We start from the raw sequence: 25,148 nt of genomic DNA, 5'->3' as shown, positions 1-25,148 counted from the left end.
GAATTTATGTTATATTGAAGAGATTTGATATATAGCAGAGGTTTTAAAAAAAGTACAAGCAACAATAACATAAGAAAGAAAAAAGTTACAGACATCGTAGATTTTAAGTGGTGCAGTCAAAGTTGGGAATCTCAAGTATCCTTATGTGGGTTTTTTCTTAAACTAAGTGATGCTTACTGCACTGTTGAATTGTTTAGCAATACTTCTTTAGCTACTTCTTTAGCAGCAATAGCAAAAATACTGAGAGACTACAAAGAAAAGCATTTACCTCTTCTTCTACTGACTGAAATTCCTTGTCTTCGGTGGAAAGGTCTATGAGAATAGTTCCACTAGCAGAAGTATTTAGAGTCAGGTATGGGTTAAGTCCTGTGAATGTAATAAAACAGAGCTTCAGAAACCACAATAATTTTCTCTGCTCTGTGGACACTGTCTGATCCTTCTCTCAGTAAGAATCATCATTTCAGATGCACTACCCCATCTGTCCATGCTTAGCTCAGTATACTAATAAGCACAGCACAGGAAATATGTGTAAGCATTTGCTTACTCCAGAATTCATTTCAGCTCTAGGCAGTGACACAGCAAACAACCAGTCCCTGTACAGATTCCACAACTACTGGTGGCAATGCATCATGAATGGCAAGAGGAACTTGAAGCACTAATTTAGGAGTATTTTCCCCATGGTCATGCAGAAAGAACTGACAAAAGAACTAAGTTTGTCAACCCAAAAGGCTTGAACCTGGTACTGAAAGCTTAAAAGATATTGAATGTTTAAAAGAAACTTCTCTGTCTTTCCAAATATGAGAAAAAAATTTGGAATTTGGGAGTTTAGAAAGACCAATGGTGGGAGTGGTGAAGGATTTAGATATTTGATGTTCTCTCTCTATAAAGACACATTGAAATATGTACAAATACACATACATTCAAAAATACATCAGGCCTACTTAAAGGGCAAAGTTAGTGGGTATGTAAACTTCAAACTCAAATAAGACATGAGGTTGAAATCACACCTTAAAACTAACTTTTATCCCAATGAGTCTGTCCAGAAAGATCTGACAAGATGAGAAAACTATGCAGATTCACTTTAATACTTCATTATCAAGAAAAGAATTATCTTCAGGTTAGTTCATACTGTTTTAAGGAGCAAAAAGTAATTTAGAGCTTGGGAAAACAACTCATTACTGTGGAGTGCGAACTTTAGAACGAGAATGCAAAAATGGTGAATCAGGAAAGGAAAAAAATCCTATCAATTCTAATTTATTTCATTTCTGTGAAACTCAGCAAAACAACAGAAAGTGATACTGCAATGAGTCAAAGAAGAAAAAAAAAAACATTTGAAGGGTTTTAATTGCCCTCTATGCACCCATAGTTAAATGAAGCATACTGAATTATGATGAATTCAGGACTGCTGGGACTGTGCTGGTATCAACAGTCCTGCACAAATAAAGAAGTTTTAGCAGTAATTTCAATGTAAGCTAAAGCTGTTGAACAAAGCAATTATGTTAATTTTGGTTCACTGAAAGCACACCAACTGTATTTTTGAAGAAAAGTGTAAGCAAGAATTTCAGCTGGCTTTCTGAGTGAGCAGACATCATTCTGTGGCAAGACCCAACAAACAGATATAGCAGGCCTGAACTCATCAGTAGAATGTCCTCTACTCTTCAGAGTGCTTTGATGAAGATAAATACCCCCTACATCAAGGAGCTTATGAGCATTTTGCATTAGATCAACACTTTACCTAAGCAAACACAAAAGACTGACCATAGAGAAAGAATATAAATCAGAGAACTGAAGGGCAAGATTCACAGTAATTCACAGCATAAATGGAAGTACTCAAGTTTCAAGTCAGAAGGCATTCTTACCATTTGAAGTGCTATTTTCTAGGTCAGGTTTTATTACCATTTCTTTTTAATCAGATACAATTTGGAATAACACGAGTAATTTATAAAAATTGATTATGTAAAGGCAGTATTATGTGATAATTTAAAATAAGCATATACCTTGTTGTCCAGAAATAAGTCTTTCAACTCCTTTGATGATTTTATGCCTATGGCCATAAGCATTAATGCCGATTTCCTTCAATTCTTTGTGTCCCATTTCAACCAATACATCCAATGTTATCTATAACGAAAGCAAGACCATGTTTTTTGTACTAGAACAACTGCCAATGACAGTGAAAATATACCTCACAATAGCTGTGAGAAAAAGCAAGTGTGAAAAGAGCAGGAACACTGGAGGCTTCAGTGTACTATTTTCCTATTTTACTTTTACTCAACTGATTTTTTCTAACTTTTTCTAACAGGTTACAAACTACAAATTGTAACGTGCATTAATTGCAAGGACCATATTTCTGATTGAGAAATACTCCTCTAGATTAGTCAAACAAACTGAACAAACAAACTGAAATTGCTAATTAACACAGACTACTTATTTGCCCTACCATTTATACCACTGAAAGGAAACACTGCTACAACTGTTAAACTGATATGAACATTATTGTCCCCACCTGTTAATATATACACATACATTTTAATATACATTTATTTTATATATCAATTAAAAATCCAGTTACAATCATTTTCTCCATTCCACTAATTTTGACAGTCACTCATTTAAAATCTTATTACATTATACTAACCAGTCATTATTTATTTCATTGCTTTCTAGCCCAGAGTATCTAGAAATAAATATAAGCACTTACCTGTTCTCTCTCAAATATGTCAATTAGATGTTCAAGGCCAAGGTTCCGCACAAACTGATTAATGCTAAAATCTACACCTGAAACTGGGCAAGAAGAAAAACTTAAAATGTACACTCATATCTGTATTAAAAAATAAGGCATACACATCTCCCCCCATCTGTGGCAACAATGAGAGAGACAGAAATTCCTGTTTTTTGCTGATGTGGATCAATTATCTGTATCACTAATCAGTAGCAAGTTAATCTGCTCTTCCACCTCCCTAAGAGCAGTCTCTGTGCTTCCACAGAACAAGCCAACCAGCTAACAGGAATGCAAGTCACTACAGAAAATATATTGACAAGTAAAATGTCATAGAAGTAATCTTTTTAAGATACCTGATCTAAGAATAGCCTTTTAAAGATAAAGTTTGTAGTAAAATACTGCTTGGTATGCAGCCAAATTTCATTTGACTTCTCTTTTAAAAAGCAATTCACCGTATTGGTTCCGTTCAGCAAAAAAACATTTTAAAGGCTCTCTAAGGGGAATACAGTAAAATCTTTGTAGTATAAGACTTTCATATTTTTGTTCCTCATTGGAACAAGATGACATCACAGAGAATCTACTGCATAAGCCGTAATAGTTCTATGAATGCATGGAAAACTTCACACACCTTTGTGTTCTTTTTACCATTTGTTAAGAAATGTTATTCACTCCTGAGAAAGCCTCACCTTCTTTTTTCTCCAGAACAGTAGCTCCCTCTGCACAGTTTGTACCAACAACAGAGGGAAGTTCAGAAAAACTACCAGACAAGTTGTCAAGACTACTTGCAGCAGACAGACTGGATGGACTGGATGGAACAGAAGACAGGGAATCAGCTGCAGAACCTGTAGTCTGAGACACACTTATAACCTGAGGTTTGTAGCAAGTCGGTAAGGCAGAAGGAGGCATTGCTGCTGTCAGTAACGCACTGACATCATCTGCCTAAAGAACAGAAAACAACTCGTTAAAACACAGGAACACTTTTGCAATGCTTTTTTCCTAGAATGCACTTATCATTATATCAGATTTCTTAAGCACACTGCAAAATGTTTTTAATATTGGGAAAACATGCATTTTACAGTGCAGCTTACAAATGAACTGTTTTGCCAACAGCATACGTGAAACTGTAAAAGGTTTATAAAAAACTGTTTATACATAAAAGCTGTAAAAAGGTAAAAAGTAAAGACTTCAGTATTTCTAAAAAAATTTAGGGGCAGTTAAATAGAATTAATTTGCTACAAAAAATTAACAGAAGCTTCTACTGGTAACCAGAATTTAGGAAACAAAACAGTTACTCTGAGTGTAGTTCTGGATTATAGTTATTATAATATAATATATAATATAGTATAATATAAACACTATAATACTTAGAAAATACACCCCTAAAAACTTAACAGACAGATAGTTTCTTAAATTTATGCTGCTACAAGGTTTGCTTCTATTTTATTGTCACAATTTTTGTATTAGACAAACTATAAGCACTGAATTCAAAACATGAAATTACAACCATTAATTCATTTTGCTGGTGTTTTAAGGTCCCCCCCCACTCCATACTGCAATAAAATGCCTGAAGCAAGAAATTATTTAAAGAAGGTTTATAAAGCTCTATTGACTTCCCTTGCCAGGCACATACAAACCCCACAGAAACCACAGTATTTTAAACTTTGCAGAAGTGGTTATATCACTGTTTTTAAAAGGATAGTTTTAAATGAGGTGTCACACACAGATAAGTACAGATTTCCCAAGAGGAGCCCCATCACTTACAGTGACCAAGTCCAAAGGTGTTTGTCCTTCTTGGTTTTTCAGAGTAGGATCAGCCCCATGTGCCAGTAACAAGGCACAAAGCTGAGTCCTTCCTTTCTGGGCTGCTTCATGAAGGGGTGTGAAAGCCCATTTGTCTGTAGCATTCACACATGCATTATACTTTATAAGTAAAGCTGCTACATCAACATGCTGGAAAAGTAAAAACACCTGGTAAATTCCAAAGTACCACAGTGCACTAAAATAATTCAGAACTATTACTACTATTTCTCCGTAATCAGACTAATTCTTAACTTTCTTAGAACGCATTTAATTACGATTTAAAAAAGTATTAAAGCAAGGTGCTTTCTTCCTCACCTATGACATACCAGCAAAAAGTTAAGTAATATTTGTTCTCTTGTGAAAAAAGGACAGAGTAAAGCTAAATTCCAAATCCAGAGGAATCTGAAGGGAAAAAAAAGCCTAATTCTGAACTTCCAGCTTGGAAAGTTCTCCAACTGTTTTGGTTAAAGACTTGATTCAAGGACAAAGGTTCAGGAAGTTCATAAAAACAATTGCTGTCTCAACATCAGTCATATAATTGAAAGTGAGATCTTCCTGATAAAAATTGACTGGCACAGGTAATGAAAGGCATTTTACAGAAAACCTTTGAGCCTGCTGGCTTTTTAGGTGTTCATGGTCAGAAAACTTCACTTGTGATTTTACAAATTCCTGAGTCTTTACCTATAAGACAGCTGTGATCTAATTATTCATTCTGTATCTTACAAATAAGATTACACTATAACTCAATAGCAAAAGCATTCTGCAGAGGCTCAAAATGTACCACTGAAATGAAATGTACCTTTTTTAAAAATAAATAAAGTCTCAAAGTTTGAGATATTTACCCCATAAGATGCTGCATTATGCAGAGGAATCAAGCCTCCTTTATCCTGGGCATTCACATCTGCTCCATGCTGCAACAGATATTCTGCAACCTCCAAATTATTGTAACCAGCTGGAATTGCAGAAGGACAGAATTAACAGAATTAAAACACCACCCCCAACAGGCTGAGGAGAAGTAGTAATTCACTTAAATTACTTGAAAGTAAATTGAATTGTTAATCCCAGTGAAGACAGTGTAATATCTATTATGAAGGACAGCATTACCTGAGTATTTGGTTTTAAAACCTGTCAATAAACCATAAAAGATCCTCTCTGGCTAGAGAGAACGGGAAAATAATTAAATACTTTGAAAATCAAAATAAGATTAATATGGCTAAGATACTAATCCTTTAAAAGAAAAAGTACTGAATCTTCCAGCTTGAGGCTATACTCTAAACTTGTGTAGACATAGAAAGTTCAGCCACAGTAATCAGTAACGGATCAAACTAGTTAATTACAACACTGACCTGCTAAATGTAGTGGTGTTGAATGCCGTCCCTGTGTGTCCCGACAGTTGACATTGTCAGGTGAACAGAGCTTTTTTACTCGAGCCAAACAACCTTTTTTTGCAGCATCTAGGAGAGCTGCATCTCCTCTAAGGAGGTCTTGAATATCAGTGTCACCATCCTTAACAAGGTCTAGAGGAGTATTTCCATCCCTGTTTTTCTTTGTAGGGTCAGCTCCATGCTGTGCACACCAAAAACAGGTGGTAAATATGTCAGTAGAATAAACATGCTGCATCTTAGGCATCTAATGCCTCGTTGAGCAAATATTCTGACACATATTGGAATCCAGAAGATAGCTTCCCATTTACTGTGTGAGAAAGGACAACACATACCAACGGTATCCCTTTTACTGAAAACATTTAACTACAATAATTTAGAAACCACAAATCAATTTCTCAAAGAAGTCCATTTATGTTTCAAAGTGAACAAGAAAGAAATGAAAATTACCTCCCTCCAGCATATGTATACCTGTAACAGGAGTTTGCAAATCTCATATTTTCCTTTTGCTGCAGCTTCATGCAAGGGAGTGAATTTCCACAAGTCAGCTACATTGACAACTGCACCATGTTTAACCAACAGTTCTGCAACTTCATAGTGACCATATGAGCAGGCGTTATGCAAAGGGACAAGTCCTCTGGAAACAATTAAAACAAGAGAAAAACTCTTTAAAAATAAGGTATTTTTCAACAAGCAGTATAAACTTAAAACACAATGCACCTTTGACCACATCAAATCATAACAAAACCTTTCCCCTGCCCCAACAGTCTAATATAGTAGGAATACCTATTTCAATCAGCAGGGCACTAAAGAGAATTAAAAGCACAGGGCCAGAGAAATTCTTGATGCTCTAATCTTAAGTACTGAAAAATGCTTTTGGATTTTCTTAACATCCTCATTCTAACAGAAATTTCCAAGAAAATAAAAAAATGACTGAAGAAAACCAGGATGCTTATCAGCTAGCAATATTCAAAAGCTGATAGATATGACCAATTACAATTGCCAAGAAAATATATATTCAAGCATTTACCCCTTATCTTTTGCATGTACATCAGCTCCATGCTGAAGAAGATATTCCACAACAGACACTCTGTTATATCCAGCTGCAAAATGAAGTGGTGTAGACTGACGTCCTTCAATATCTCTGCAGTTCACACTCTGGACTGTACACAGCTTCTGTGAATTTCCATAAACAAAAATATGTCACTACATATAGTGTTGACACCTCTAATTTAGTCACTATTAGTCAATATTGTTATAGACATCTAATTTTGCATAACCATTTTCAATTAAAAAAAAAATTACAGTCTTTACTTTTTACAGATTGTGTCCTAAGAAAAAAGTCCACCTGCTCCCAAATCTATACTTCTGACTTATTAATACTTTTTATATAAGGCAAGCATCTGGAGCTGATAAATATTGTACTCTGTAATAATGGTGCAATACAAAGATTTTAGGACAGATCATAATTCTAAAGCAGTCAGTTTGATTGCTTTCAGAAAATATACACTGACATATAATTCTGTGCTACTTCAACTGGGGTGGAGTTAGTTTTCTTCACAGTGGCTGGAATGGGGCTGTGTTTGGGAATGGGGCTTTGTTTTGGATTTGTGCTGAGCACAGGGCTGATAATGCAGAGATGTTGTCATTGCTGAGGAGGGCTCACACAGAGCCAAGACCTTTTTGTGCTCCAGGCTGGTGAGGAGGCTGGGGGTGCACGGGAGGCTGGGGGGAGGTCACAGCCAGGACAGGTCACCCCAAGGGATATTCCAGACCAGAGGGCATCGTGCTCAGTACATAAATTGGGGAACAAGGAGGAAAGGAGGAGACATTTGGAGTAATGGAGTTTGTCTTCCCAAATTACTTATCCAAGATGGGGCCCTGTTCTCCTGGGGAAGGCTGAACACCTGCCTCCTCATGGGAAATAGTGAATTAATTCCTTGTTCTGCTTTGCTTCATGTGTGGCTTTTGCTTTCTCTATTAAACTGCCTTTATCTCAGCCCACGAGTTTTCCAGCTTTTACCCTTCTGATTCCCTTCTGATCCTGCTGGGGGGAAACAAGCAGCTGTGTGGGGCTTGGTTGCTGGCTGAGGTTAAACCATGACAAATTCCCTCTTATTTTTAAGGAGAGGTTTAAGCTTACTTTTACAGTATCCACATCTCCAGCCTTTGCAGCCTCCAGCAACTGTCGATCTGCATCAGAATTACCTAATGGGATACCTTCTGCAAAATAAATGAGATTGTGTGACAGGTAATTGTAGGCAGTTGAAGAAATTTGTTAAGACACTAAATAATTTGATTTTTTTGAAGGGAAATTCTTGAAATAAAGTGAACCAATTACTGACAAGTTTTGTCTCTGCTTACTACCTACAACTATAGCTGCTAGAGCTAGTAGTGTTTGGGAAGCTGACTTCAGCAACGTGCTTCCTGTATATTTTGGAATATTGTGGAAACAACAAAGCATTCTTATTTCAGTTTCAGAATTAGACCAGATCAAGTTTATGTATGCATTACAATGTTCAAACCTTACTCTTGAAAATCCATGTACACTCTTGTCTCCACTCACAAATGCAAAGCAAGCATTTTTTGTTCTAGAAACTCATTTTCTACTGTCAAGATTCCCCCCACCCTGCGTCAGGATTTTAATAAAATTATTCCAGGTGGCTATACCCCAAATTCTTCATCTCTGATGACCTAGACAATAAATTATAGTTAAATAGGGAGTTAAACATTACCTAGTACTGTCTTTTGTAGAACATTTTTTTTGTTGACTAGTCTTCACTATTATTTGACAGCACTAGGAACGGCAACTAAAACAAAGCACCACAGTGGATCTTGAATAACTCAGCATACCTTGTAGCAGCTGCTGCACACTTTCAGTCCCCATTTGTAAGGCTGTAAAGCCCTGCAGAGACACGATGGAAGGATCACATCCAGAACTCAGCAGCAACCTGCATGTCTGAAGATGACCACAATGTGCTGCTCTATGAAGAGAGGTCTGGCCAAGATTATCTAATGCATTAACCTAAAAATAACACAGACAACGTACCACCATCAAGATAGTATTAAAGATGTTTTCATTACTGACTGGGAACATTTCACAAGTAGTATCCTTACTTTAATAAAACCATATTTAGTACATTTCCAAAGATGATGACATTACGAACAAAAGCAGCTCATAAAGTAGCCCCCTTTTAGAGGTATGGGAATAATCCATTCCATTTTTTACCAAAACCCAGGAATAATTCATTATTTTTCTCCTCAGAGCAAAGATCGTCAGTGCTAACATGCAGAACAGCTTTTACCTAGCACTGGGTTATTGTGTTTGTTCTCAGACTGAGGACTTCCTATGTGTTGGCTCAGCCAAACTGCTGTCAACAATTTAAAACTCTGCACCAAAACTGTACTTCTATTCCCTACTCCTTCTCTGGTTTGGAACCTTCACAGCTGTCAGGCTATAATCAAATTTCCATGACAGAGATTCAACTCTCAGTCTTGGAGGGTTCAAGCACTACAGAGAGTCTCCTCCTTCCACATTTTCCTTCTGTGGAAGTTTCAACAAATCATTGTTGAATATTGTAAGTTAATATTTTGCCTTCATTTTACTTTTTACTGCATACAATATCATACAAAGTCTATCTGTCACACAGTTCAATTTAGCTTCTTGCTGTATATACACCCTCTCTCCTTTTTTTCCTTAGATATTTCATTATTCCTGCTAGACAGTGAAGCACTAAGACACCTTGAAAGTTTTCCGTTCCCAGAAAGAACTACATCTGCATTTCTTAAAAATAGGACCAGACAATGATGATTCTATAATGTATAGGGCTGTACTGATGGATTGATGGCCTATAGCTGAAGTCTATAAATCTAAACCTTCCAAAATGAATTATTTTACAAAAGCTGTCCATTCTCAGAGTATGAAAACCTGTATAGCACATGAATGTCAACAACAATATGATACTCATACCTTAGCTTCATGTTTCACAACTACTTCAACAACATCATTATGAGCCTTTTCTGATGCCACATGCAGAGGAGTCAAGAAGCTTTAAAAAAAAAAGGAAAAATTCAAAATGTATTTTGCAAAATCTTCCAAGGAAACAGTTAAGAGTATTGATTTGCAATCACTCACTCTTTTGTTTTTTCATTGATATTGGCTCCTTTCCTCAGCAGCAATTCACACACTTGTTTCCTCTTAGGATATGGAGATGCAGCAGCACAGTGCTGTAAACATTAAAAAGTTTACAATTAACAACCAGCTAGCAATATCCAGGTTTTATTACTTGCTGATCAGCTGGCAGTTAAGAGCTGGTGGCCTACAAAGACAACAGAAAAAAACAAACCCAAAACACCTAGAAGCTTATTAATTTGGAAGATTCCACATGGGCTTTTGGATTTACTTTGGTATTTTCAAGAATCCCTCTTTCTAATAACTGCTGGAAACCATCAAAACAAAGCTAACAAACATAGCTTGCTGTTGCTTAAAATGAGACTATTCTGCAAAACCCAGTCATTTAGACAATCTAAACAGGCCTAAACCATTTATGTTAATCTTAACATTAACTTTAAGATCAAAATATTAATCAGTGTTATTTGCTTAACTAGACACTGGATATTCCAGGTCGGTCTGAATTACAACACTTGACACTGCAATATTTATTGCTAAACTATTATTACCTAGTATGCTTAGGTTAGCCACAATATATACAAAACCATTAATAAATGCTGAGATTTTACCAAGGCTGTCTCATGTGTCTGAGGATGCTTGAAGTTCACTGTTTCCAAAGAAAGATGTTTCTTTATACGAGCTACATCTGATTCTCTTGCAGCCTGTAGCAGTGAGTGACCTTTGAATTCATCTTTAAAAACAAAGAAATACATAGCAGAGGGTTACACTACTTGGCTCAAGAAGGATCAAGAGAATTGCTTCTTTCAATTAAAAAAAAATAAATCATTTTATTCAGCAGACCATGGAGCATACATTTCCAAGTCTGACTCAAGCTATTACATCACTTGACAGAACTTGTTAGTTAAGTCAAAACACTACACAAATTTTGCTTTGTTCCTAAACCAAAGCCAGACACATCCAAACTGGCTGTACAAGATCTATTTTACTCACCACTCTGTAGGTTCTACTGTTCAGATAGGTACTAACTCAAGCATACAAAAATCTCTACTTCTGACCTATTTTTGGAAAATCATTCCTAGATGCTAGCATGAAGCCTACTGTAGTATTTACTGAAAATTTTTGTAAATATCCCAGAAAGTTCTTGTTTGACCACTCAAGGATAGAATCTGAGGTCACTCTTTTCAACTCTAAGTTTGCTGGACAAAAATCAATCCCCTTCATCAATTTCTTTGAACTTTCAGTGATTGTGGGACACTCAAATGTATTCAGCATTCTAAACAGGTATTTATTCTTTTCTTCAAACAAAAAACTGTGGAATAAAATTTAATATTTCAACGATCTGGATGCAATGACAGAACAAGTACAGGAAATGAAAGTGTATTGGCAAGGTCACGAAGGAAAGCACGTAACAGGGCAAAAGCTACAAAACCCACCACAACCACCTGACTATAAAACTGACAGCAGAATTATTTTAAATGTCTACATTCAAAGAACCTAGCAGTTTCAAATTATAAACGTGAAATATACTGCACAACATTGCACAATTACTTTTAAAGTGTAAGCATTTTCCAAATCTGGTTTCTGGCAGGTCACTGTCTAGGGAATCTAATTACACATTACAAACCGTAACTGTAGAACTGATCCCACTTTATACTCACATGCTAATCGTTCTTTTAATTGGGGCGTTGGAGCCAAATCAATGGTGCTTTTGTTGTGACAGTTCAACAGTGTTGGGTCAGCACCATAACTTAACAAAAGAGAACATACTTCCACCCTGTTCTTAGAAGCTGCTTCATGCAGAGGGGTGAATTGCCACAGATCCATTGCATTCACACATGCTCCATGCTTGAAAGGGAAAGGGGTAAAAAAAGATGCAATCAAAACCAGGACATTAGAAAAAGACTATGTTATTAGTTTTAATACAGTAGACTGTTAAAATAAAATCAACGCTTATACGCAAACCGTTTGCACGACACTCATTTTCAATCTAACACAACATATCAGCACATCGTGGTTTTAATCACCTGGTGTCCCACAGGTATATTCAAAGAAGTCAAAGGCTAGCTAGTCTTTTCAGACTTCTTTCAGAAAGGAGCTCTGCTACAGGTCAAATCAGAGAAATAGAAATATTCGCATTCTCCAAATCACCTGTGAACACGCTTTGGTTCTTTGCAGCTCTAGAAAGTGTCTAGAGTGACCAGCTGCACTAAGATAAATACATATTCTGTGAATAACCCCCAAGATATGAGGGCCATGGTATCTAAAACAAGATGGGCACTCAAAAGTTAATTTTAATTCAAAACATTGGAGGACAAGATTCTACAAGTAACGCTCCTGGATGAGTAATGTATGTGTAATTCATCTCCAGTAACATTTTGATTGCACTTCAGTTCAGTCTGTAAGCAAGAACACACTCTTTCCCATTGCTTCTCTTAAAGCTGTATGGCTTTGCAAAAAGCAATTTAGAATTGTCTGGAGCAGAAATCCAATATGGAACACAATTCTAGCTAAATTGTTAAGACACACAGTAGTGTATAGGCAAAAGTTCATTTGTGGGGCTGTGTCTAGTACTACTGTTGTAAAAATCCACTTTACAACTGGCTCCTGAAGTAAAAAAATCATGACTCTTTATACTTACTACCATGTAAGCTTATTTCAATAGATTTTTTTTCTTTAATTTTTTGCTTAACAAATAGAAAGAGAATGGAATTAGTGGGGGGCTGAAACACAGAACAGAACAAGAGCTGTTCCCTGAGCAGCCAAATGTCTGGAGTTAGATAACAGAACACTCAGTCGTTACAATGATCTTGATTTGCTGTGGCAGCTGAGAATAGGCATAGCCTAAACCCCTTTGGTGGAGTACACATTATATTGCAGCCCACACCTTCAAGCCACTAGTTTAATGTGGATCATACTTATCTTCAAGACTAACATAATCCAGATCAACCACTTTGGTTCCAAGAGTTCCCGTTTGTTAGGAAAACTATCAGGTTTCTCCTTCTTTGGGGTGAAGGCTACAATTCAGCGCCACAACTGATGTTGTAAAGTCAATTTTCTCAAAAGACTGACTGCTCTTTAGTTTTAAAACTTTTACTATCTGTACCAGTATTCTTTTTGAACACCTCTTACTGCTTTGTCTTCTAAAATATTCTTCTACTGTCAAACTCAAAATTTCACTCAGTTCATAGCATTTTTTTCTATTTTTTTTTTTTTGGTGAGAGTAGAAAGACTGAGCTAAGCCGTACTTGGTGGTATGAAAATATTCAACTTTGCAGCAGAGAGAGTTAAAAACAGAAAGCACATTTATAAAGAAAAAGCTTCCTTGCAAGCAGAAGATTCTGTAGCTCCAGTTTAATAATCACTAACATGTAGAGCAAAAGCAATTTATCATTCTTTTAAGTTTTGTAAATCTACGCACAAAATATAAAAAAATGCAACTTGTATTAGTCTATTATAAACTGTTCTTATTTAATAATATACAATTTCATCTCTTCAAAGACCAACCTTTACTAGAAGTTCTGTTACTTCATAATGACCATAGGAACAGGCATTGTGAAGTGGCACCAGATCTCTACATAGAAGAAAAAGGAGAAGGATGATTATTTTACTACACAAATATTAATTTCAAATGCATCTAACACATTGAGACTGGCACTATGTTTACGTTGAACATTTTACAAAAGTAATGAGACAAATGTTCAAGTGAGACTATGTGTAAATAAGAAGCCAAAGAAGAAACCAGTAAATCCCATCAGCATTTCTCAGAACAGTAAACATGTAAAATAATCAGAATATGAGAAGTGAATTGCATTGTCTCACTGCAGATGAAATGGTTCCACTCAGACCTGGAATCCTAAGCAGCATGAACTATCTGCAGGGGATGTTCAGGAGTGACCCTAATTATATCCTTTTTCACAAGAACAATGCTGTAGTATCTTCTCCCGTGAAAACTAATCAACTTGCATTTTTGTCATAACAGAAAGCTTAAAGGTGACACAACAGTGTCAAATTGGAAATTCTTTGTGGTTAAAACAGTATTACTGTCTTTACTTCACCTCCATTTTTAACGAATTCTGTTTACTCTGAACAAAGGGAAAAAGGAACCTACCCTTTATCCTTGGCGTGAACGTCAGCTCCATGCTGCAGTAAGAGCTGGACTATTTTTACACGGTTATACCCAGCTGCTAAATGTAATGGAGTAGACTGAAACAACAGAATGTAGAATAAATCAGTAACACAAAATCAAGGTTGATGTTGTACTTCTTTTTTCACAACTTGTTAAGAGTACTAAATGCTGAAGTCCTTCAAGACTTACAAGTTTTAAAAGAATCTCATTTGATAACTATGTTCATTGTTCACTGACTAGTCTTGAAGTCAACATAAACACAAATCCCAAATTTACTCCATCAATAATACAATGCCATTTTTGGTCTTTTTGCCTACCACAGCTATAAAAACTTTGCTGGCACAAACTATGTCCTTGTGAAAGGGGAAGTAGGAAGACCATTAGCAACAATGACTGTTGAACTATGAAGAAGACTCTACCAGTCAATGAAGTAAGTTTAAAAATTATCAAGAGAGATTGTTATCCACATTTGTGAGTGCAGTAAGTGAGCAGGGTGTGGGGAAAATTTCATCTTTTCTAAACTCTCACCCTCCACAGAGGAGACAGTTAACTGCTCAGTGATCTTTTCTAGTAAATGCATTGAAGCATCAGTAGCACTAAAGGCAAAGCTATGAATTAGTGAAGAGAAATCTTATCCTCTGCATTTACAAACCCACCCACTGAACCAGAATTCTACAGTTCCTAGAGGATAAGCCTCATAACCAGATGAGAAAACAGAGATACAACAGCATTTTGGAGATCCCAGTATCTTACCACAAAGCCTCACAAAGAGCAAGTAACTAAATCAAAATTTGGGTGAATGAGTACAAATACCTAATGAGAATAAGGACGCCAAAAAGTGATACTCAATAACCTGAATCTTCCATAGGCTAGGGGCAGAATGCAGAAGACTGAGGATTTTTCAGAATGGAGATTTTGAACATTTTTAATATATTTCTTTACCACTACTTACAGCAATGAACAACTTGCTCCTGAAACAGGAGCAGTACCTTGCCTAAGGGTGAATGTCAAATAAAACGCCTGTGTGTTTCTCCCTGAGAGGGATAAAAATCTGTGAAAAGGCCTCATTTTTTATCACTGCAGATATGGAGGTCAAGCAGAAATTTCAATAGAAAAGGTGTCTGTTTATTGCTCCTATATAGAAGCACTTGTGTAGTCTTCTAAAGATAAATAAACGAACAAAAACCCCTCAGCTGGTTGCTAGAGAGGTGGAATCTTATTTTCCCATATACGGTGAAGAAAACAGATTTTATGTTTAGCATTTTTAAAATCTGGTCAAACAATAACTGGATCATGTAAGAGATAAATATTTTTAAAACAGGTTTTAAACAAAAATACCTTTCTGCCATCACTTGCATGACAGTTAACATTTAATGGTGTAAGAAGAGACATCATCTTCTCCTCATTTCCACTCCTGAAAAACAAGATGAAATGAGCAGAAATATTCTTATTCTGATTTTTAGTAGCTTATTCTGGTTTTATATTTTTCACTGTGTTCAGTGAATGTTCAATGTTCAACAGATCTGAAGCAACACATTCCACTCCATACTGTCAGCATTAAAGGGAAAACAAAAATGCATTTATGCAACTGCTTTCATAGCTTCATTCACAGAAAACAGCCAAAGCTTAGCATCTAAATGGAATGCAAGCTCCAAAGACTATATATCTATATATCAATTACACAAAATTCTGCAAATATAACTAATTCCAGTTATTTTCCAAACATACGTACCTGGCACTTTCTAAGAGTTCATCTTTCTTGTATTCACCTAGAAGACAAAAGGCTTTTTTTAGCTGTCAAATAAATACCTATATGTGAAGTTCACCACATCTCCTCCTCTTCTAAAATTTTAGAGAACCTAAGTGCTAGAAGTACTTACAAATACTTTTTTCAGTTGTTAAAGGGACCTTTTGAAAAAGAGGAAGGGTGAGTTTTTACACAGGCAGGTATTGATAGGACAAAGGGAAATGTGTTTAAGCTAAAAGAGGAGAGATTTAGATTAAATGGCAAAAACTCTTTACTCAGAAGGTAGTGAGGCACTGGAACAGGCTGCTCAGAGAAGCTGTGGATTCCCTGCCCCTGGATGTGTTTTAAGGCCATGTTGGATAAGGTCTGGGCAACCTGGTCTAGTCAATGCTCCTGTCCACCACAAGGGGTTGGAACGATGTAATCTTTAGGGTCCGTCCAACCTAAGCCATTCTATGATTCTATAAATTTGACAGTTCATTACTGAACTAGGATGATAAACTATCCAGAACACATGCCATGACTGAGATGATTAATGCCATAAGGGAATTCTATTTAAAATTATAAACCAGAGACAAGCTAAAGTAGTATCAAAAAGACAAGCCCCAAACTACTGTGTTACATCAGTTCAACTGTTACTAGTCATAAAGAAATCTAAAGATTATCACTTACCAGTCAGCACTGCTTTTGCAGATGGGTCTGCTAAATCCAAAGCTGTTCTTCCATCTGTGTTCCGGATGGTTGGTTCAGCACCATGCTGCAACAGTACTATAAAAAATGCCAAAGCTTTCCATGAGAAAACAATTCTACAAGACAAGGTCTATGAGACATATCATTACCGTAACCTGCAAGCAGCAAAAGAAACATCCTAACTTCTTTTTCAAATTTTTAATGTCAGCATTCTTCAATGTCATCTGTGAAACATGTCTAGATACATTTTAATAGAAAAAAGCAGATCCAAAAGAGAACCACAGACTAACAAGAGAAAATCTCAGTGAAAGCTTGTGACTGACCCATCACAAAAACTCAGCAGCTATTTTCAATCATCTCCAGACCATGCTGCCCCAAATCCTGTGCTGCCCTAACCTGCAGATATCAGTGGCAGCCTGTGCATGTTGCACTCATATTCAGGCCAAACAGACAATGTTATCTGTACAGCTCCCTAGAGCTCTACAGCTCTCTTAAAAGTAAATGGCAGCAAATCACAGAATCAAGAAATGTTTCTTGACTATGTGTCTAATTTTCTACCCCTTCCTTAAAGAGTTCTTCCTAAGAACTGTGTAGGTAAAACAGGTAGTGAATATAATTGAAGTTTTCCCATCCTTAACTAATTTAATACATAAGACAGAATGAATCCATCATTAAGATCACTTTTGTTCTTTCCACTGCACTATGATCAGAAGCAGAAGGCAGCATAAGAGTCTAGGCTGAAACACAGGAGAATTTAGCTCCATCGTGTCAATTTAAAGCACTTTCCCCATTGTGAACTTTTATAGGTAGACAATTATAAAAAATAGATCCAAAAACTTGTATCTTTTAACAGTGACATATGAATTGAAGTTTATGAAAGATGTTTACTTCTAACCCTTGTATCAGCCATAGCTCCACAGAGTGAAAATGGTCTTTAGAGGGTTTTTAAACAAGTGAGTCAGTCACAGGAAGAGTGGGAGAAAATTACCAATGCAGACATCTGTCTTCCCCTTAATGGCAGCTTCATGAAGGGGAGTGTAATTCCAATTATCTCGAGCATTAGGATCTGCCCCGTGCCGCAAGAGCAGATTGACAACTTCAGCATGGCCAAAAGAGCAAGCATTGTGAAGAGGAATAAGGCCTCCATCATCTCGTGCGTGGACATTGGCACCACTCTGAAGTAAATATTCAACAACATCCTTCCGACCAAAACCTGGGAGAAGAAAAGGGAGAAAAGGCTTCAGGGCGGGGTAAGTGAAATTTCTGCCCCAGATGTGCAGATTAAACTAACAATCTTCAATAACAGTAACCACTCCTAAAGACAATCACAGGTGGCATGGTTTACTAAAGAAACATTTACACTCTAAGGATGTTTCTGAAACTCTTAAAAATTAGATTAAACTCAGTAGAAAAATAATATTATAGATTACAGAAGCAGTATCTTGATAGGATTTCCTCAAATTTCAGCAGTATCTGCATACTTATATAATGGCAAATGAACTAGGACATCAAACTGTATCTATATTTGCTCTACTATCTCCACGTGAGGCCAGAACACTTCAGGATTTCTGCTTGTAGCCATTATACACATCTGCTTATATTCCAGAAGCCACCTCAACGGTTCCATGAACGTCTCTGTGGGTCTCAGCAATTATTTAGGGCAGGTAACAGTCATATTTTAGTTTGTATCAGTCTTCTGCCAAGTACCTTCTGGGAAATAACTCATGTGTGCAGGACTTGGCCTTCCTTGCTTTAAATATCTGAGTTACAAACTCTTTCCCTGAACACATCAAGATCTGGATGAAGATCTTGAGCTCTCCCCTCAGAGGGATTAACCATGAAGTTGTCAATACCATTGATACCCAGACTGCAGTAAATTTAAACTTTGTTGCAGATTACCCATAGAATGTCCATAGTAGGTTTAAGTCCTTGCAACCACAACCCAGAATGATTCCTGATAACAAAACAGCATTTCAGTGACAAAGTCACCAAAGCACACAAGTGTCAGCATTTCAGTTATACCTGAACTTTCAGTCTTAGCTTAGTTGTGACTGAAGGTTTTAATAGCATGTTCTTCACTAAACCCAACTTCAGTAAATCCTTCTGGAGCAAGAAGCACTTTCACACCCTGGAGCTCCCAAAAAACCCACTCCCATTATTAAGCAATTTCTGGATCCCACTTCCTAAGAGCAGATTTGTGGACAAGCTGTATATGTCAGACAGAGACGCCTGGACAAGTATTCAGAAATACTTCAGTTAAATTCTCATTTTACTCTTCTTCCCTCAAAAGTCTGGTTAGGAACCACATTCACCATGAATTCCTCATTATTGTAACAATAATTTTGTGTCAAACTTTTGAATCCCAACATGACCTTCTAAGTGTTTTCCAGTCACAGTCACAAGGCTACACTGGTGATGCATCTCTTCCAAACACAAATCTCAGCTCACTAGAACCTTGCCTACGACAGAACCACAGACCCTACAGCAAATTCACTTTTGAGCCTCACCATGACACTTACCCACCTTGCCTGTCCTAACAGAGAACGGGAGCTCCGCACCCTTGGGATGAGAACTGGATCAGACACATGGTCCGTGCAAAACCAATTTATCTGCACAGGCACAGTAAGTCATATTCACTGCACATGCATGCATATTTCTGCTGCCAAAGAAAAATATTAGTAGCTGTACCCATGCAGTCTCTTGTTGTCTATATTACAGTATATGCATCATGTTTCTCATTCTTAAGTATGTTCAGCTATTCTAAATATTACAAATACTGTTATTTTTCTTAAATGTTTCCTGATAGTTTTCCTGCTTCTTCAAGCTTTCAAAAAATTCTGATTATAGTTTGAATATATACTCAAAACATACTAAATTATTTTGAGAAACTATTCAAGAGAGACCTTCACGTGTGCTAGAGTCCTGCAAATACATAATCAAAACTGTTATTTGATGACAGACTGCTTGGTATTTTCCTCTGAGTACCAAAAAATGTTCTCCAGGACTGCTGCAATTATGTTAGAAAAGACTCTGATCAAATTCTTTGTCCAGAAGTTACATATCTGGTAGCTAAACCACTCATTCTTGTACAGAAGGCATTCCTACCCCTCAAAGTATTGATGTAATGCCATGTTTTTACACTTAAAATTTCTCAGCAGGAATCGACATCATAACTGAAAACCAGCTGTAGTAAACCTTATTATAGGCATAGAGTTCCCTCAGATCCCTCTATTTAATACAAAGCTTCAATCAGATACAATTCATGAGCAATCCACAGCTTCTCTCTCAGCAAAGCCTTCATCTATTCAGAGAGTACTTTAAATACAGCAACACCCCTCAACTACCTGTAGCTAATTTAATGCCAATGAAATTAACTCATTTGTATCACATCAATTTTTGTAACTTCTCTCCAGCAGTGAGTGCACAGCAGGGATTCCTTACTTCCTTGGGGAAGCATCTGTACAAGAGGGCACCATATATGGAAGGGGAATTACTTTCCCGTTGCTTTCTAAAGGATGCATGAGCCCAGAGGAAGTGGCCAAACTGCACAATGGTCTCGGCCTCTGCTGTTTTCCCTGGGAGTGGAAAGCAGGGGCAGCCTTTGCTATCACGGGAAGGCAGCCCCTGCCTCCTCCAACAGGGCCTCTTCACCTTTAGCTGGCTGCAGTAAAAACGATTTCAACACTTTAAAAAACCCCCAACATTGTAATTTTTAAGAGATAGGGGTTTTCTTTAGCTCTTGAGCGTTTATCACGAGACCACTTAAATGGGATCACAGCTTTCAAGTGTGCAAGGTAATGGTCTTATCATCATGAACTCTGTTTTTTATTGCCAAGAAGAAAGGACTGGCTACTCAAGGACCCCAATCTGACACTTTACTACCACCTGTGACAGTCGAGCAGCTCACTGCACTTGTTCCCTGGAAAGTTACAAATTTTTAGCTGACAATTCCCAATGATTTATCATAGTAGAAATGTACAACTGTGTATAATTTATAAAAGGTATTTATTTACAGTCACTGTATGTCATAATTGACATTCAGCTACTTTTGATGGGATAAAAAGCTAACAGAAAGAACTCAGCTCAAATTCTTCTCCTCTACCCTGGGTGTTCATATTTTTTATGAATTTTAGATTGCAGGAAGGGCACTTTGGTACCTGCCAAGTCCTTAAAACCTTGTGATATTTTGACACAGACTGTGATGAAAAAGACTGACTTGAGGCAGTATATGCAGCTTATGATGGGAGATGATGGAGCTCCTTTACTGTGAAGGGTGGTGGGTTCTTGACTAAAAATTCAGGATAACTTAACTATCACATACATAGTTGTTTAAGAGAATCCAAAGAGCAACCTCCAGCAAAACTCCAATATGTATTACTTCTGTAATGACACATTTCCATGGAGAGCTTGAAGCTTTTTTTTTTTTTTTTAAATATATTTTCTTTCAAATTCTACCTTTACAAACTGACACATGGAAAAAGAGGAATTGGGTTTATTTTAAAAAAAATTGTTAGGTAAGGTCTGGAAGAAGACTTAAAAAATAGAAGCCAAGTTCAGACCCAGAATGCCACTAAAAAAGGAAAAAGGGGCAATACAAAACATGGTGTATTTCAGCTCCAACTCCTCCATAAAAGAAGTCTTGAAACCGAATGAAACTAGTCAGAGAAGTTTTGTAATGTATTTTCTAAAAACACCCAGACAACCAGGATAAACAAAGCAGGAATACAACAGATTTTTGCTTTTACTTCCTGGAATGTGACTCCTTTAGAGGCAAAGACAAAAGAAGTGAGTATTACTCCAACTGTGAATAATAGGGGAAAGGCAAAACCAAACAAAACCAGTCAGGCCCAAGCCCAAGAGCTGCTTATGTCCACCTTTCACACGGAGCCTATTGCAGGTGGGCTGACAACGGCAGAGCTCGACCTGAGGAGGTGAAGAGAATTCACACAAGCGTTTCCTACCACAGGTTAACCAGAAACTCTCAGCATCTCCCACAGGCCGGTGAGAGGAGCAATCAATGTCTCTGTACCAAGTCTGAAGAAGAATGGGCATGACAACAGAGTCTCCCATTTACACACCAACCCGTTTAACATTAGAAATCTAACTACTACATGAACTTATGGCAACGCATTTTTTTAAAAATCTTTCTACAGATCAGTAGTTATTCAAAGTCAAGATAGATCAGCTCTGCTCAGAGACATAAACCAAATCATTATAGTGAATGAGAACATCTTCTGCAAAAAAAACCCCAAACTAACAAAAAGCAAATAAATAAAAACAATCCTTCACTTCTCCAAAATCCTGTAAAACATACACGGTTGTTCAGAAGTTCAGAGTTTGTTAGTGGACAGGCAGGACTGCTGCATATAAAAAAAACAGATACAAAAATTGTTTTCCTCTGACAGGATATTTTAAGTTGCCTCCTGAGCTCTCCTGCTGATCAATCTTCTTGAATTTATGAAACACTGCTGTCCTGAGGAGGCTTTCAAGAACTTAGACCTCTTAAGTCTGAGTCAAGCTCTCTTAACTTGAGGAAAGGACACCAGAAGCAGAAACCTGTACTGAGACAATCTAATAAAAAAAAATCTTTGTTACTATCCATATTACTTAGCTGAAAAGAAGCTGCTGTTTCCTGCAGCCTGTCAGCCTTGGGGTCCGACATCTAAGGCCGTAATTAAACCAAAGCAGCCAACATGAAAACAACAGTCATAGTCAGGTCTTTGTCTGAAAAGGTGGGACACAATCTTCTGGCCTGCTGCCAGTGAATGCAGTCGTCCTGTTACGTCAGTTGTTTGCTTACTTACGTCCTGAATTAACAAAGTCCATTTGTCAAAGATAAGAACGAAAAAAAAAGCTTAGAAATGGTGTTATCTGACAAGCACCTCCACGAGTTCGATTTAAAAACCGCACAGGCCTGCTGGAATCCATGAGAACTGTACGTGGGACGTGTGTCCCTGTCAGAGCTCACGTGTCACAACACGAACGGTACAAACCCCACTCCAGATGTGTCCTCAAAGCCAGATGAGGTTTGTTTTATTAAAAAAAAAAAAAAAAAAAAAAAAAAAAAAAAAAAAGGAGAAAAAAAGAATACGGAAATAAGCGGGCAGGCATGGACTGCGCTGCGCCCGGCCCGAGCGGCGAGGCCCGAGAGGCCCTGCGCTCCCGGCGCTGCCCGGCCGGGCCCGGCGCCCCCCCGGCACCCCCGGCCCCGGTATGTACCTGCGGCGAAGTGCAGCGGGCTGGACTTCCTGCCCGCCGTGTCCCGGCTGTTCACGTTCTCGGGCCGCACCAGCCGCTTGACCCGCTCCACGTCCCCGTTCCTGCAGGCCTCGAACAGCTCCCGGGCCGGCTCGGCCGCCACCGCCGCGCCGCATCCCGGCGCTTCAGCCAGAGCGGCCGCGCCGCCCGCGCACCTTCGCCCCGCCATGGCCGGGCCGGGCCGGGCCGGGCCCCGCGCAGCCCCCGCCGCCCCGCACGGGGCTCCGCACGCGCTCCCGGGCGGGCGCTGCGCCCGGCGGAGGGATCCGGGCACCGCCGCCCTGGTGCGCAGGCGCGGGAGCCTCCCAGCGCCGGCCCTGACAGCACCACCCCCGCCCCGGCAGCGCCACAGCGCCACAGCGCGGGAAGGGCGTGAGGGCACGGCTCTCACAGGCTGCCCCCGCTCCCTGCTCCGTCCTGAGGGGAAAAAAAATACAGCGCTGCCCATTTGTCCCAGAAGAACGAATGTACCTTCAGTACGAATTGTACTTCAGTACCATTCGAAACGTTGAATTACCTTCAGTAATTAAATGAAGAGATTTTTTTCTGTTCAGGTTGTGTTTTTTTTTTTTTTTTTTTTTTTTTTCCTCCTGCAAATGTGCAAGACTGCATTTTGGTGCCAATGGCCTCCGTGATTCTCACACGAAGAATATATAAGCACATAAGCACAGTTGGTTATATAGCAAAATACTGTGACTCCGAGGAGGCTGAGTGCTGGCATAATAACTATGAAATGGAAATTATACAACATAAATGACATGTTTCTCTTTATTAATCTCGGAAAAGAGATATCCAAAGCCCCTGTTAGTTGACTTTGTTAATCCAAGGTTTTAGAAGAGAATGAAAAGTGCCTGTCCCCCCTTCTAGTGAGCCCCATTGGCTTGATGGGGAAGCCTGAGCCCAGATGGGACTGACTAGAAGAGGATTCAGTTGATAATTCTGAAATGTTTTTTTTTTTTTCTTTTTTCACTCGCACCATGTTAGAACACTTACTTTGGAAAAGGTAGTTGAATAGGGTCAGTACCTTCCTGTAGGAAATGCACAGATAAGTAACTCCAAACTCAATTCATCTTGCAGACTACTGTTACATTAGGAAATTAAATGGCTTAAGTACAAGGAAAAAGATCTAGCACATTTGTACCGTCTAGTTACTTCCATTCTGTCAAACATCCCTGTCCCTGAAACAAAGCAGTTGCCTCCAAATTTTCTCCCCCTGGTCCATGCTAATGGCTAAACTGCACCCAGGATTTTTTCTGCAGGAGACTAGAAGCTGTACCAGGCTGTCACCATGCTCTAGGGACAGATCAAGGTCTGATGCTTGTGTCTGTGGCCTGTTCAGTTTAGGAATTTACACGTAGCCACAGTAGCAGTGTGACAGAAAAATGCAGCCAGCACGGGGCAGAAACCACCACATGGTTTTGACAAATGTGATGTCTCGGTTGTGTTTGTTTTCTGTAATCCCACTGGCTTTCCACTGTGTCTCCATTTAAATTTCCAGCTGTGCTCAGCAGGCAGGGAATAGCCTGGCTATGGCCAGAGTGCCACACTGACATAATTCATCCACTGCTTTGCATAGGGCCATAATGTTCCCACATAAACTGTCATCAAACGTGGCTCAGGCCTGCAGCCCTCTCAGACCTTCCCAGCTCCTCCAAAGAATGCATGATGAGAGCTTCTCTTTCTGCCTGCAGACGCCACAGACTGAAAACAAGACCTGCAATACTGCCATTTATATCTTTTATTATCACCTTTAGCATAGCTGGAAAAACTATATAAGCTTTTGAGTTCATCAACCCTTCTCTGAGCCTACAGCAGAAGCAGCAAATGCATTAACTTGACTGTTTTCATTTCAAAATTAAAGAAGGGACTTTGTATCTAGAAATCTGTGGAAGTGCAAATACCTGTGTACAAACACATCCTGCTCCTCAGGTCTTCCAATTAATTTTAAATCTAGAACAATATTTCTGTGTTCCACTGGAGCACAGTTATAAAGAGCATGGCCTGAAATAAACTATACATTCTCTCCACAACACTGTACCCAAAAGATACTATTATTCTAAATTATCTGTAGCCTGATTTCCTTTGCCAGCATGTCTTTGTGATAGCTTGAGTGTGAAAGTACAGCAGGTCTATATGAATGGAAACAATTAAAAAAAAATTATGCTGTAAGAGCAGGATTCAATTAGCCTTGAATTCAAGGAGGCAAAGGCTCTCAGCATATTTTAGGACTGGTGTATCAACAGCCTTCATAGTGATTTTTGAGATTCACCATACATACCCCCCCCCCACCTTTT

General features: G+C 38.3%; 1 protein-coding gene across 1 annotated transcript in view; it reads right to left on the bottom strand.

Moving 5' to 3' along the window:
- TNKS2 (tankyrase 2) overlaps window positions 1-23,597 on the bottom strand; it is a 30,230-nt gene extending 6,633 nt beyond the window's left edge. Inside the window, exons 1-22 of the mRNA XM_083866868.1 lie at window positions 22,816-23,597; window positions 17,585-17,809; window positions 16,579-16,674; window positions 15,892-15,928; window positions 15,498-15,573; window positions 14,142-14,236; window positions 13,538-13,604; window positions 11,692-11,878; window positions 10,642-10,763; window positions 10,037-10,128; window positions 9,872-9,950; window positions 8,755-8,926; window positions 8,045-8,124; window positions 6,932-7,077; window positions 6,373-6,538; window positions 5,866-6,085; window positions 5,362-5,471; window positions 4,481-4,669; window positions 3,406-3,658; window positions 2,699-2,781; window positions 1,998-2,118; window positions 269-366 (exon numbers count right to left, since the gene is read on the bottom strand). Of these exons, the coding sequence (XP_083722994.1) occupies window positions 269-366; window positions 1,998-2,118; window positions 2,699-2,781; window positions 3,406-3,658; window positions 4,481-4,669; window positions 5,362-5,471; window positions 5,866-6,085; window positions 6,373-6,538; window positions 6,932-7,077; window positions 8,045-8,124; window positions 8,755-8,926; window positions 9,872-9,950; window positions 10,037-10,128; window positions 10,642-10,763; window positions 11,692-11,878; window positions 13,538-13,604; window positions 14,142-14,236; window positions 15,498-15,573; window positions 15,892-15,928; window positions 16,579-16,674; window positions 17,585-17,809; window positions 22,816-23,302 (3,201 nt within the window). The 5' untranslated portion in view covers window positions 23,303-23,597. The remainder of the gene's footprint in view (window positions 1-268; window positions 367-1,997; window positions 2,119-2,698; window positions 2,782-3,405; window positions 3,659-4,480; window positions 4,670-5,361; window positions 5,472-5,865; window positions 6,086-6,372; window positions 6,539-6,931; window positions 7,078-8,044; window positions 8,125-8,754; window positions 8,927-9,871; window positions 9,951-10,036; window positions 10,129-10,641; window positions 10,764-11,691; window positions 11,879-13,537; window positions 13,605-14,141; window positions 14,237-15,497; window positions 15,574-15,891; window positions 15,929-16,578; window positions 16,675-17,584; window positions 17,810-22,815) is intronic.
- Window positions 23,598-25,148: the final 1,551 nt, after the last annotated feature.

Source organism: Zosterops lateralis, assembly GCF_965231275.1.
Source record: "Zosterops lateralis genome assembly, chromosome: 8".
Taxonomy (NCBI): Eukaryota; Metazoa; Chordata; class Aves; order Passeriformes; family Zosteropidae; genus Zosterops; species Zosterops lateralis.
Note: the sequence above shows the minus strand (reverse complement) of the source record. Positions and strands in the feature narration are given on the sequence as shown.